This window comes from Brienomyrus brachyistius, chromosome 14 (genome assembly GCF_023856365.1).
Source record: "Brienomyrus brachyistius isolate T26 chromosome 14, BBRACH_0.4, whole genome shotgun sequence".
Classification (NCBI taxonomy): Eukaryota; Metazoa; Chordata; class Actinopteri; order Osteoglossiformes; family Mormyridae; genus Brienomyrus; species Brienomyrus brachyistius.
Window position 1 is genome coordinate 19,699,533 of NC_064546.1, and position 13,061 is coordinate 19,712,593.

A 13,061-nucleotide genomic window follows, 5' to 3' on the forward strand; every position below is an offset into this window, starting at 1 on the left:
CGTGCTATACTGATTAACAATCACATAACATTTTCTATACAGTACATGGACAAAAGCATTGCGAGCAATATTAAGCTTTTAATGAACAACTGCTTACATATTGTTGAAGTCATTATTATTAAGCATTTATAAAGCAGACATAATGACTTCATTGGAAACATTTATATTTAGCAAAGCTTTCAAGTTAAATTGCATTGCTTTGTGCATAACAGCACATATATTGAAAATACCAGTAAAACAGGTAAGTACAAAAGAAATTAATTGGATTTAAAAATAATTATTAGTATCGTTATATTACGCTTTACCAGAATTAAATGCAAAAATGACATATACTATTATTAATAATGCTTCATTCTAGCAGCAGTAACCATAGCAAAGCGTATATCAGTTACTGTATATGTGATTATACTCAGCTGTGGCAGTGTATAAATCCTCGATTCATTCGTTTTGTTGTGTTTGTAGCACGGTATTACATGCATGTTTGTTCACGGAACACAATAACGTGACTATTACCTTAAACTCTAAAATAATCATGTTTTTCATTATGTTGTACAAGTTTATGGAAATTGGGCAGAACTTTCTTAAAGGAATACCTGAATACCTGTTTTTTGGTCTTCCTCATCATTTTTCTCAACGTTCTCTGCAGCTTTTATTTCTTCAGACTGGTCTTCAGCAGTAGGCAGAACCTCAATCTTGGTAGTTTTATATTCCAAATTTTTCTCGGGTGTAATATTGTTATCATCTCTATCGGTTGCATCATGGCCAGTCACAGTCACAGTCACAGTCACAGTACCCATCTCTGTTGCATCCTCTCCTTCTCTGTCTCTGTCCATATCCTCATCGTCTTTGGTATCATCTTCAGCATCTTCTATATTTTGATCACTTCCGGCATCTACTGCCACCTTTTTCTTTTCATCGTCGTCATCTTTGATCTTTTGATGAACGTGATGACCATCATCAACGACGCCTTCGTCTTCTTCATCAGTAACATGGACATCGAGATTAGCAGTGTAGCTAATGTCTGGAGCCTGATTATGACCAAGTTTACTGCCACCTTCTTTGTGTTCAATGTCATGGATATTATCACCATAATCAGGACTATCCCCATCTTCAGAACGATCCCCATGGGTAGCACCATCATCTTCACATGTAGTGCCCTGGGCATCACCATCATTGTCACGACTATCTGCACGATCAGAACCATGGTCATCTTGGCCTTGATTCATTGTATGAGCAGTATGATCATCAGCAGCACAGCCATCATCTTCAGGATCAGTATTTTGAGTACCAACATTATCCACATGACCATCATATTCTTCATAAATGTCATGTGCATTATCATCACCAAAATGGCCATCTTCTCGTTGCTCAATTTCAAGATCTTCAGCATTACCAAAAGCAAGGCCAATGTCGTGAACTTCATCATCATCATGGTCACCAGTATCTTTATCTTGAATGTCATGGACATCGTCGGCGATATAAAGATCATCACCTTGACCAGTTTTATAGACATCATCATTATTAATGTCGTCTTTAAGGTTAATATTTTGAGGATCTGAATGATCATCTAGACCTGCGTCATTTTCATCATGGATGTCCTGGGCATTATCACCATGGATATGACTATCATCATCTTCATTTTCTATGTCATGACCTTGCTCATCATCATCAAAAATGGTCGATCTTATTTTAATATCAGCATCTTTAAAAAATTGAAACTTGTGAATTCTGTTGTCACTTTCCTCCACGTTTTTCATTTTTTTTCGCATCTTCCTTTGAAAGACGGTGTCTTTCCTTCCCAGTATTTCTGCAACTGCATCATTCAGCTGTTTCGTTAATTTACCAAAGACATGGACAACATTCGATACATTTGCCTCACAGATGACACTGATAAACTAATGTTCCAACAATAACTATGACGCAGCGGCAACGTAATTCAGCGCTACCCATCCTCTTACCAATTTCTGGATATATGCACGAAACTGAACTGAATCTGATTTTACGCTGCAAGGTAGATATGGTGTGAGCAGTGTGATACGATGCAGGATGATTCGGGAGCCACTGGGAACTGCAACTCACAGTCGCACAACCTCATACATCATGCTGACAATGGGCCGACGTTAGATCCTCGCAGTCCAATAGCAACAAGAGAGTCAGTGACAGAGAGGAACCACACAGTAGGAGACACATGAAGACATTTAGAAAGAGCTTCAGCTTCTCCTCGAGCTTCAGCTTCTCTTCTCTCTTGCTCTGCATGCTTAACTTTAAACACGTGTCATACACGACATATCGTAGAGAAAAATAGTCTCCACGCTTCCCATAACAGACTTTATTTGTACTTCACATCACAAGGTGCAGTCTCAGTGTAAGAACAGAAAATACAAGAATGATGTAACATTTATAAATCTAAGTCTTCAAAGAGAAATGTAACACAAATGAAGAAATGATAAATATTTGTTCTCTCTTACTCTTCTATCACTCTTTCTCACACTCACAAGCATGCACTCACATCCTACCTACACAATGTGACTAACGATTGACATGGATTCCATTCCAGACTTTATGAACTGTTCTGCCATACATATCAAATGGATAAACAGAACTGAAGATGAATAGATGAATGGAGGGATGAGTTTCTACAGGCTTGCTTTCATGCCACATTTGGAAATTTTAGTTAGCGTGCAAGATGCTTAGTATTGCATTGCAAAGCACTGTTATGTTTATAAACCACAGGGACCAGCATTCAATCTCCCAGATCTTCAGTTTATTAAAATGTGCACTGCAACAAACATTATTTTGGTATTTCACATGGAGTAAACACTGAGCGCGACTTGTAAGTAAATATTATTTGCCAGTTGATATTATTTCACCTAAGAGAGGAGAATGAGTCTATCGATATACCAATACTGATACGTTTCACATGCTAATGAAGGCAACACGTCTGTCAGTTTTCACAGAAAAAAAATTTAAATAATCTGAGAGAGTGTTGTGCCGGCCCCTTTTTCTGTTATTTTATTGCTAATTATTAGTCTTGCTTGCAACACCTGTCTGTATATAAGAACTATTGAACTTTCTGTTCAACATTTAATCCAATAAATTTGTGAAGAATAACTAACAATGCAAAAGAATTCAGAAGAAAATCAAATATCAAATTTCAATTTGCATATACGGTGTTACTCTGAGCATCAAGATAAACACTGCATATTTAAATTTAATTTACACTTCATATATACATTTAATTTATACAGTATAAAACTATGGAATGGTGGATGTAAAAAATCCCTAAGATTTCTAGGTATGCAAAAAAGCTTTATGATCAGCCACTTGATCGTAAGAATTAATATTAATAAGCACTGAATGAATTCCCTTGTATAGTTCAGTTCATCAGTGCATGAAAGATAAGTTCAGTAGATTCTAAGGGTGGGAATAACCAACCTTTCTCTTTTGGTGGCAGAAATTCTCCTAGTAAAGAAACAGAAGGAAAAATACAATCACAGATCTAAAATCTACAACTTAGTGGCATTTTTTGCTATTTTATCCTTTAAATCATGTGTAATGGAAATGACATGTACAATCTTACAGATACAGAGTTCATTCAATAAAAATCCTTTGATGAAATGCGATAATAAAAAGAATATAAGTGAACGAGGAGGGACAAACCTTTCTTTCTTACTGAATGTCGTTTGGGGGCTAAATCTTAAACAAAAACACAAAAATAAATCATCAGAAATTTTTCCAAACACAGCCTGACAATTAAAGAACTGCAGCACCTACAACATCACTGCAAGAAAATTAAGTAATTAATACACAGAACAGGTTTTTTTTTTTTTTTAGATATGCTGACCTTTATCTGACAATCCAAAATTTAAAAACTGAAGAAAATAATACAATAGTTGCAGAGGTTAAACTGACAAAGGGTTGGCTATGTAGACTCTAAAAAGCAGGGAGATGGCAGATGCAGTCAGAAGTAGGATATACTTATTTGCTGGTCTGATTCTGCCCTACTTTAAGTACGAGGATCTAGGTGAGGAACCGTAAATTTGTGTGTTAGGTGGGTATTGCCTACTCTACACTGGACGTTTACACAGCCAGATGAGAAACTTAAGGTGAACTCATTTCCATTGTGTCCTGATGACACAGAGAAAGTGGACAACAAAGCGATTGGATGTGACAGATCTATGAGCTTAATTTAGCAGAAGAAAGAGTGATTCTGCTCATTTGACGCATAGGAAGCAGCGATGTAACCTGTTTATTGGGTGAGTGGTGCTCTTACATAGACGCCTTCAGATGTGTGTCTGTTAAATAAAAGCCGCAGTTTCCTGTTTTCAGCCTCGTTAGTGAATCTCTTACTAATGTTCTTTGATGTTGTGCTGGCATTTTAGCTGGCAGGTCTAACACGTGCTTTTTAAATTAATTCTCGCTCTTTCTCCTGTGGTTCCACCACTTTGATCCGTACTGTAAATTTTGAGTGAGGATTATGTGAACAAAGGGTGCATTTTATATACATAGTGTTTGTAAAAACACCTTTGTTGCGGATTAGAGGTGGAGGAAACGCGATTTGCAGTGAGTTTCACATGCGGTTGTTACTTCTCCTTTTTGCTCTTTATTCATATTTCTTTCCATTTGTGTGGTAATGTGCTGTGACTGAACTAAAGTAGTAAATTGAAATATATCTATTTTTATCGTATTCCTGTATACTCTTTCTCTTTATCTTCCTGTTTGCATGCTGCACGTTGCTCTCAATGTGCCTACCTGGAATTTAAGATTTTAGTCTAAAATTCAAATAAGAGGAACATGCACAGGATTCATTACTGGATGTGGTTTTTGTTATATAGAAAATGTGCTCCGTGTCAGTTAACTGAGAAGCATGATCTGTGCTTACAAATACCTTCTTCTAGGAGAATGCTGTATAAGGAGGTTAAGGACTGTCTCGTCAAGTTGGAAAATTCATCCACTGCCTCGCTGACCATTTCCATGGGATCAAAATACATGTCACACAATTCTCCTAAAAACAGAAACATTTGATCATCATTGCAAGACGTTTCATATATAGTAACGTCATACACAAGAAGACAAAAATCGATGTGAAAGGGAGACAGACAGGTATTGTTACGTACCTCCCTAAAGTCCATATAATGAGGTCAAATGTAAAAATTAGTTAGTAGAATGTTCTGGTTCATATTTATTTGAGATTATCCAAAGGCTCCCATTCTCCAAACAGTTTATTGTAGGAGTGCAGTTACCATCCCTATTTAATTTGGCTTCATTTGTCCCATGAAAAAAAAATACCTTTACACTTAAATAATTAAATTGTAACCCACCCCCCACCCCTAATATCAAACTCTCTCCTACGCCATTAGTTTATTGACTCATTTGAACTTGGGTCGATAACAGGGACGGAGTATGGACCGGGCCACCGGGGCCGCTGTCCAGGGGCCCTTGGGGTGCAGGGGGCCCATGGGGCCCCTAGCCCAAAACAATTTGCAACGCTTATCAACAATGTATTTTCGTTTGTCTATTTTAGAGGGCCTACATTCTTTGATCCTCTGCCTACAAGGGCCATTGACCCTATAGGGAGGGCGTTTGGCTGCCAAGGGCCCTTGAATTGTGGTGGTGGTGGTGGTGCTGTTGGTGGTGGTGGTGGTGGTGGGGGGGGGGCCCTCGCGAACGTTTTGCCCAGGGGCCCACACAACCCATAATCCGTCCCCGGTCGATAATCCTCTGCAGTCACCAGCGGGCCCTACCAGTCAGGCCTCTGTAGTTGATGAGGTCGAACGTGATGGCGACTGATGACCCGAGGAAGACGAGGGAGAGGAGCAGAAGCCATGGCCAGGGGGAGCTGAAGATGGAGCGCGGGCTCTTGTTTGCTGTTCGCTCAGGCTGTAACGTGGTTTCATTCTCATGGTCAATGACTGGTGCCGGCACGTTGAACAAATCTGCAAATGAAAGCACAGATAGAAAACAATTCAGAATATGCCGAAATCCTGCAATCTCACTATCATCTAACTTTATGTTAATATATATCAAGTTCTGCCAGCAGAACCAGGATTAAACCCGGATTTAAAAAGCCAGATTTGTTTAAAAATATAGAGTGGTCTCTTAATTTATTCCATGGCTGTATATAAATATATGTATATATACACACATATGTACTTATATAGACATAATATATATGATATGGATTTATTTCACACTAGAGAGCAAGCGGAAGACTATCAAGATTCAAACAATTTTGTCATATGTACAGAACACCAAAAAATGTTAATTTTGTTCACACTAGATGCTGCAGAAAACAAAACATGATAGCACAGTAAATAGTATGTAAAACACACAGTACATATCGACCAGAGAAATAAATAACAGCAAAGGAAACAATATATACTCATGTAAAATATACACATACTTAAATATATACCTTAAAACAGTAAATACATATACATACAGCTCTTAGACCAGAATGTGTAGTGTTAAGTGGCTGGTCCACCAAACATAAGGTAACGCTTTACACTAAGTGCACCTTCATAATGAATTCATAGTGCATTCATAGAACATTCAGTGCATCTTCATCATGCAATCGTTGAACATTCATAAGCAGCATGCAAGTACACTGTAACATCCTAACACCCCTTAACAGCTTTAATATACATTAATAACAAACATTACATGATTATACAATTAATTGGATTAATTAATGTTTGTTATTATTGTTTGTTATATGACGTTTGTTATTAATATATATTACGGCTGTTAAGGGATGTTAGGATGATGTTTATGAATGTTTTATGAACACTTAATGAATATGTTATGAAGGTGTACTGAACATTTTATGACTGCAGTATAAAAGCATTATGAAGGTGCGGTTAATGTAACGTGTTACCGGATATAAACTATACATGTAAAAGAAATGTGCAGCATTAAGTTGCTGGTGTGTATCAGTCCGGCATTATAATTTAGTGGTGTTATTCTTTTTTAAATGTAACGATTATTTAGCAGATTGCCACAGTGTGAAAGCTGCTGATACCAAATGCTCTGATTCAGGGATGATGTGACTTGCTGAGGAGGGAGGGGGTTTGCAGTGGAAACTCCCCAGTGGGACCACCTGTTGGTGTACGTTACACAGTGCCCTCGTGCCTGCCCCAGGATTACAGGGCCCCCGCATCTGCGTATTCAGAGCATGATCTACAACTGCTGTACGCTTCATTCCCTCTCATGTTTAAACGAATCGGCTATAGTGGACCTCAAAACAAACACAGCAATCAAACACTGAGCCAGTTCGCATCTCTTGTGTTACAGGCAAGAAATTTCTTTGAAGATTTACCACCAAATTACTATGGGTGTTTGACAGCTGCAATTATCTTAATGCACAGGATGGCAAACGTAACATCTAGTGCACATGTGATAATCTAGATAGTCGTCTGACCCTTCCTCAGTTAATTAACTGCTAGAGGTCTAAATATTGATTCTTGCTTAATAATAACAATAAGTATTAAGCTTAAGTAACATGTAATTTCAAATAAAAGTACTTTGCTAAATGATACAATAGGGTCCTTCCCAGACATTTGGGTTTTTTTTATTTTTGTGTCAAATCCAGATATTTAAACATGACATGCCCTGCTGTAACAGGCTATTATATCAATATTACGATACATTCCATGAAAAGTAGTTCCTATGGGACAACACAAGTATGCCACATGGACAGAAAGCATTCAGTCCTGTCCATCATTTATGTAACATTATTAAATGTCTCTAATCTTTAAATTCAGCCACACCTGCAAATCACAAATTGACTTATACCACAACTCAGTGCATTCCTGCTACTGTGGAACTTGCTCTGAAAACATACACACACACCAATGGAGCTTTTATTAAAATTTGGTACCTTCTGCTGCAGCCTCAGTCATGGTGCAGAGCTTGATTTAAGAGAGTTTTCTTCTTGAAAATGTTGCGACCCTCAATAACGAACTCTTCAGGGCTGTTCCAGAAGGTGTGGTTTTATCCAAACAGATTCAATCATTCTATTCAAGGTATGCTGAGATTTTTGTAGTTTTTGAATGTTTCTGTTATTCAAGTCCACAGTGCTAATTTATTTATGGATCCACTGTTATTCCAACCGAGCAAACAAAGCAGGAGAGGAATGTAAAAATGGCCAGGCTTTGGTAGGTGGCTGATGTTGGCTGGATTTCCTCTCCTGAATAATAGCTGGATCTTACTGGTATAGGAAGGAAAACTTTGTTACACTACTGGGACTTTAAGGTAACCTAATCCATTTCTGTCAAGGTTTATTATTAGGTGCTGGCTCTGCCAATCACAGTCTGCATTGCCATTTAAAGATAACAGCACAGCTTCTGTCGTCAACAGCTCATGAGATGAGTCTTCCAGAAGATCAGTCCTCTGTCGCAATTAATCCACTTCAGCTGGAATACCGATGGGTTATTTGTAGAGGAAAACACCAAGACGGCACTATTCAGCAAAATTCCTTTTTCTTTCAGCATATTATTTACTTTTAGCACATAATAGGATAATGAAGGAATAGTCAACTTATTTCTACTATAAGCTTCAACTTTTAATTAATAATTCAGTTGATTTTACTGATCACATAAATTAAGGAAATCTTACATTGATCCTTCAGAGATTTCTAGCATATATTTCCTTAAACTTAATTTTAGAAGTCCATGCAACTTCTCAACGCACATCCAGGACACGATCACTTTGTTCTGTTTATATTTGAACTCACATACCAGACATTGATTATTCACAATGACTGAAAAGAATATAAAGTAAAACTGAGGATATAAGTCCATTTCAGGATGGAAATAAAATCCCTTTCAATTAACTTGTAATTAGGTTCTGCAGAATTTTAACAGGGAATTCCAGCATCAAGAAAGAGCATTTTTAGTCGTGGAGGTTTTCCTTACTGGAAGGTGCGGGTAGGAATCAGTGGACAAGGGAAAGGGCAATACTTTACTTGAGGGGGGCAAATACCTTTTAGTAACTCGGTTTCTAATCGAGTACAAATCATGAAAAAATATGGCAACTGCATGAAATTCAGTTACTATATTTGTTCATGATTTGTACTCGATTGCCAACTGTTAAATTGATTAATGATGAACGAACATGAGATCAGTACTTAAATAACACTTAGTTTCTGTTTAATTAATTAAATAATAGTGTAGTACTACACTGTAAAAAGTGCTACACCCACAAAGTAGGTTTTATATATTTTAAATATTTGTAATCTAGTTTATTTTATTTGTTTTTTACTAATAGGTCTCAATATACTTCCTCTTTACTTAAAATATATCAGTTTTTTACATAACTATATATTGTAAATAAAACAATTGCAATTTATTCAGGTTAGTTATTTGTATGTGGTTGTTGTGTACAAGAAATGTTATAAAAGTGAGTTGACATACACATTTTATTAGAGCAGCTGCCGATGTGGCATTTGTGTTCATCAAACTTAAATATTTAAAAATTATTGTAAGTTGGCATTATCCTTTTTTCACTGGCGGGGACTTTCCCACGCAGGTGCAGCATTTTTCTCGGCTGTTGTTCGCTGCAGCGGATCTGGATTTCAGGGACTGGTTAACACGGTAAGTTGAGCAATTTAACCAAATGATTGGTGATGTAAAGTCACGCAAAATCGCTACTCCACTAAGGAGCTGAGGTTAAGTTTGCAAGTTGTACTGTATAGCTAGCTATCCTGCACACATCGCACGCTAAGTTGGCTGCACAGTGTAGAAGCAGTGTGGTCTTGTAGGCAAGATGGCGGTTGAGACCGTGTTGTTAATATGAAGTTAAATAAGTGCTGTAGTCATGTATACTATGTGTTTCAAGGCTACTTGGTTTTAATTTTACCAATAATATCACTTTTAATCGTAAGTTAGCGTTACTTTAAACTAGCGTAGTACTAATGTTAACCTGTTTTGTCTATGACGTTTGCCTTACAGTTTAATGTCAAATATTAGTTTAAGTTAACGTTAACTAAAGATTAAAAAATTAAATGAGCACATTCATACTACCCAGAGACTGATCATGAGACCCCCCCACCTCTCATTCTTTAAAAGACAACTACATGTAAGGCATTGTTCTAAAGGTAGCATAGTTTAAGGGGATAGTTAGCCCCCACAGTGAGTTAACATGACCTTGCTATTATGATGATCTAGTGTGAAAATGTATGCCCAAACATTCAGTGAAGTTACACTTCCTCTGTGTACTCCACGACTGTTCTATTGGTTAATAGACATGTTGGCTGCATATGTATGTAATTGCATAAGTAATACAATTCCCTTGTCACCATTTTCCAAGACTGTGCCTTGCTCCTAAGCAGTCTCTTTACACATGAAAGGTCCACTAAAACTTGTTTAAGAAAGCATTTGAGGTGAGAAATAGACAATGTACTAATAGAAGCTTGATTCATATTAATGAACACAGCCTACTTGGACAGTTAAATCTCAAATTTGTGAATTGTCCCCTTGACGTTTTTGAATAAACAACATGCACATGCAATATGCTTTTTTGTTTTGTTTTTTTGAAATGCCGGTGCTAGTGTGAGATCTTGTAGTACAGAGCTACATGTATAGTAGGACCTTTAACAGCAATCTGACATCAGGCTGTGAATTTTAATCAGATTTTACTTTTTAACAGGACCCATCTGCCTCTGTGGAGAAAAGGAGAGAAGTGGTCCTGAGATGCCTGATTGAGTACATGGGGGAGAGACAGGAAGACCTCATCAGTGTCCACCACGTATGTGTTGTGCTTAGAGCTACTTGTCTATTTTTCTGTTTGTATGTATTCATATTGTGAAGTATACATATTTATCTCATTACTTGTTTGTCTGACCAAACTCTTGATTCTTTTTTGTCTCCACCAATAGAGTCATGATGAAACAGAGGTGCACGCTGAGCTTGGCAGTTGCCCACTAAAAATGTACATATGCCATCAGCCCGACATGATTGGGATTATCATAGAAGGACAGCCTGTGGTCAGAGGTGTGCCAAACCTGTCGAAAGCATGCTGCCTCCTGTTTGGACTTACCTATGCCCTCGACCTCAAGTATCCCTCAAAAATGGTGTATACTTTTGTGTATATATATATATATATATATATATATGTATATATATATATGTATGTATATATATATTATATCTCTTTGTGGGATTGGACCCCATGCGTCCTAAGCCATCATCCAAGTATGCAAACCTCCTTACCAAGTTGTCTTAGATTATTTCTCAGTGGCATCTGACATTTATTGGCTGTTTTGTAGTCCCTGTTAAAAGTGAAACTGGTTGACATTGAATAAATGTTATTGTTTTCAATCTATCTTCCCATCTTTTTCTTCTTCAATTTAATTTGTAACTGTTTTTGACAAAGCCTGTTTATGTACAGTTAATCACTGTAGTACTTAGACTATATAGCCATTTAGATTTTTTTCTGAGGTTATAGACAGGACTCAATTAAAATGTTTATTCACATTTGATTAGGTTAATTGTACTGAGAAAATAAAGTTAATAAAACCTAATTAAATGAGTACAGGTTACTTGTAGCAACCCATAAATAAGTTACCTGTACCAATAAAAGTAGGTTTATCTAACTGAGCAATACTAGTACTATTAGTTAACTCAACTTGATTTTGTTGTGTTTGTATTAAGTAATGTTACAGTGTTTATTACACTTAAAAAAGGCTGCAAGTTGACTCAACTTAAAACATCCAATGCAGCCACTTGCCTCACTTTTTATAAGTTAGATCTAGGTATTACTTTTTACAGTGTACGTTTGTGTCCCCTCTAGTAAAGTTTTCCCAAGGAAAGAAATAACCAGTGAATAATATTTAGGATTATTTAGTAATCTATACACTGCAGTAATGTAGCAACATCCGTGCACGTGAAGTTTATTTATCTAAACAAGCATATGGAAATAAAGCTTTATAATGTGACCTGATCTGCGAAACAACGAGGGATGAGCCAGTTTCCTGTTTATATATAAAGGACTAACTAAACAAGACATGCATTACATAAATTACATTTCAAGAAAAATAAACTGCGTAATGGCGCCCTCTTGCGACTTGTTAAACCGATGTGTTTTGAAACTTTGGTGTCAATTTGCATTTTCGCAATTCATCTACCCGATCTGTATGTTACTGTAAGCTCTTATCTAACGTTTGCGCGACACTTAATTAAGCCGAAGCTAATCGCATCGGTTAGGCGTGTCAAACCAGTATGTCTAACCAGCTAAATATGGAAAAAGTTTGATAACGAAGAGTAAAATAGTCGTAGGCTTAGTTGGCGTGATGTTTTTTGCACTTCGTTTTCTGAGACGAAGGAATTTTGTATTATTCGACCGGTATACAGTTACACTTTGACACTTTTAAAATTAACATAATTTTATTATTATTTTGTTCTTACATGTTTTTAGGTGGGGCGGCATGGTAGTGCAGTGTTTAGCAGTATTGCCTTATACGTCTGGGACCCGGGTTCGTGTCGCCGCCTGGCTTACGTGTGTGGAGTTTGCATGTTCTCTCCATGTCGCCGTGGGGTTTCCTCCGGGTACTCCGGTTCTCCCCCACAGTCCAAAAACACGCTGAGGCTAATTGGAGTTGCTAAACTGCCCGTAGGTATGTACAAGGTATGTATGTGAGAGTGAATGGTGTGTGAGTGTGCCCTGCGATGGGCTGGCCTCCCATCCTGGGTTGTTCCCTGCCTCCCCTATGCTTCGGGGGTAGGCTCCGGACCCCCCGCGACCCAGTAGGATAAGCGGTTTAGAAAAGGATGGATGGATGATATATGTCATTATAATTATAAATTTCTATAAATAAAATTTATTCGAAAAGTGAAAAATAAAATGACTGAGGAGAAGGTTGAATATAAACCAACACAAATGTGAAATTAATGCCAAACGTGAAACAAAATTTGCTGTGCAATTTAGGTCTGCTTTAATTTCGATATTTTTCATTTAATTTTCTGGGTCTTATAGTAGCTACGCCTTCTGAAGGATAGCAGTCGCAGTCACAAGTATAATACTGTACTTTTTACGTATTTAACCCTTGAAAACCTGCAGATTTC

At 37.3% G+C, this 13,061-nt stretch overlaps 1 protein-coding gene and 1 long non-coding RNA gene across 3 annotated transcripts; one reads left to right on the forward strand and one right to left on the reverse strand.

The window, feature by feature from the left end:
- Positions 1 to 566: 566 nt before the first annotated feature.
- LOC125707473 (protein PFC0760c-like) lies at positions 567 to 8,239 on the reverse strand. Its single transcript, XM_048974675.1, has 6 exons — positions 7,880 to 8,239; positions 5,745 to 5,936; positions 4,889 to 5,005; positions 3,661 to 3,696; positions 3,436 to 3,462; positions 567 to 1,492 (listed from the first exon to the last, which is right to left on the reverse strand). The coding sequence occupies exons 1-6, from the start codon at positions 7,899 to 7,901 to the stop codon at positions 582 to 584; spliced, it is 1,305 nt and encodes a 434-aa protein (XP_048830632.1). The 5' UTR covers positions 7,902 to 8,239; the 3' UTR covers positions 567 to 581.
- Positions 8,240 to 9,177: 938 nt separating this feature from the next.
- LOC125707622 (uncharacterized) lies at positions 9,178 to 11,760 on the forward strand. 2 transcript variants are annotated; one of them, XR_007382310.1, is made up of 4 exons: positions 9,178 to 9,205; positions 9,529 to 9,593; positions 10,648 to 10,746; positions 10,877 to 11,760. It is a non-coding gene; the product is annotated as an uncharacterized LOC125707622 (long non-coding RNA). The 2 variants fall into 2 exon arrangements; XR_007382309.1 differs by lacking the exon at positions 9,178 to 9,205 and having other exon boundaries at positions 9,339 to 9,593.
- The last annotated feature ends 1,301 nt before the right edge of the window (positions 11,761 to 13,061 follow it).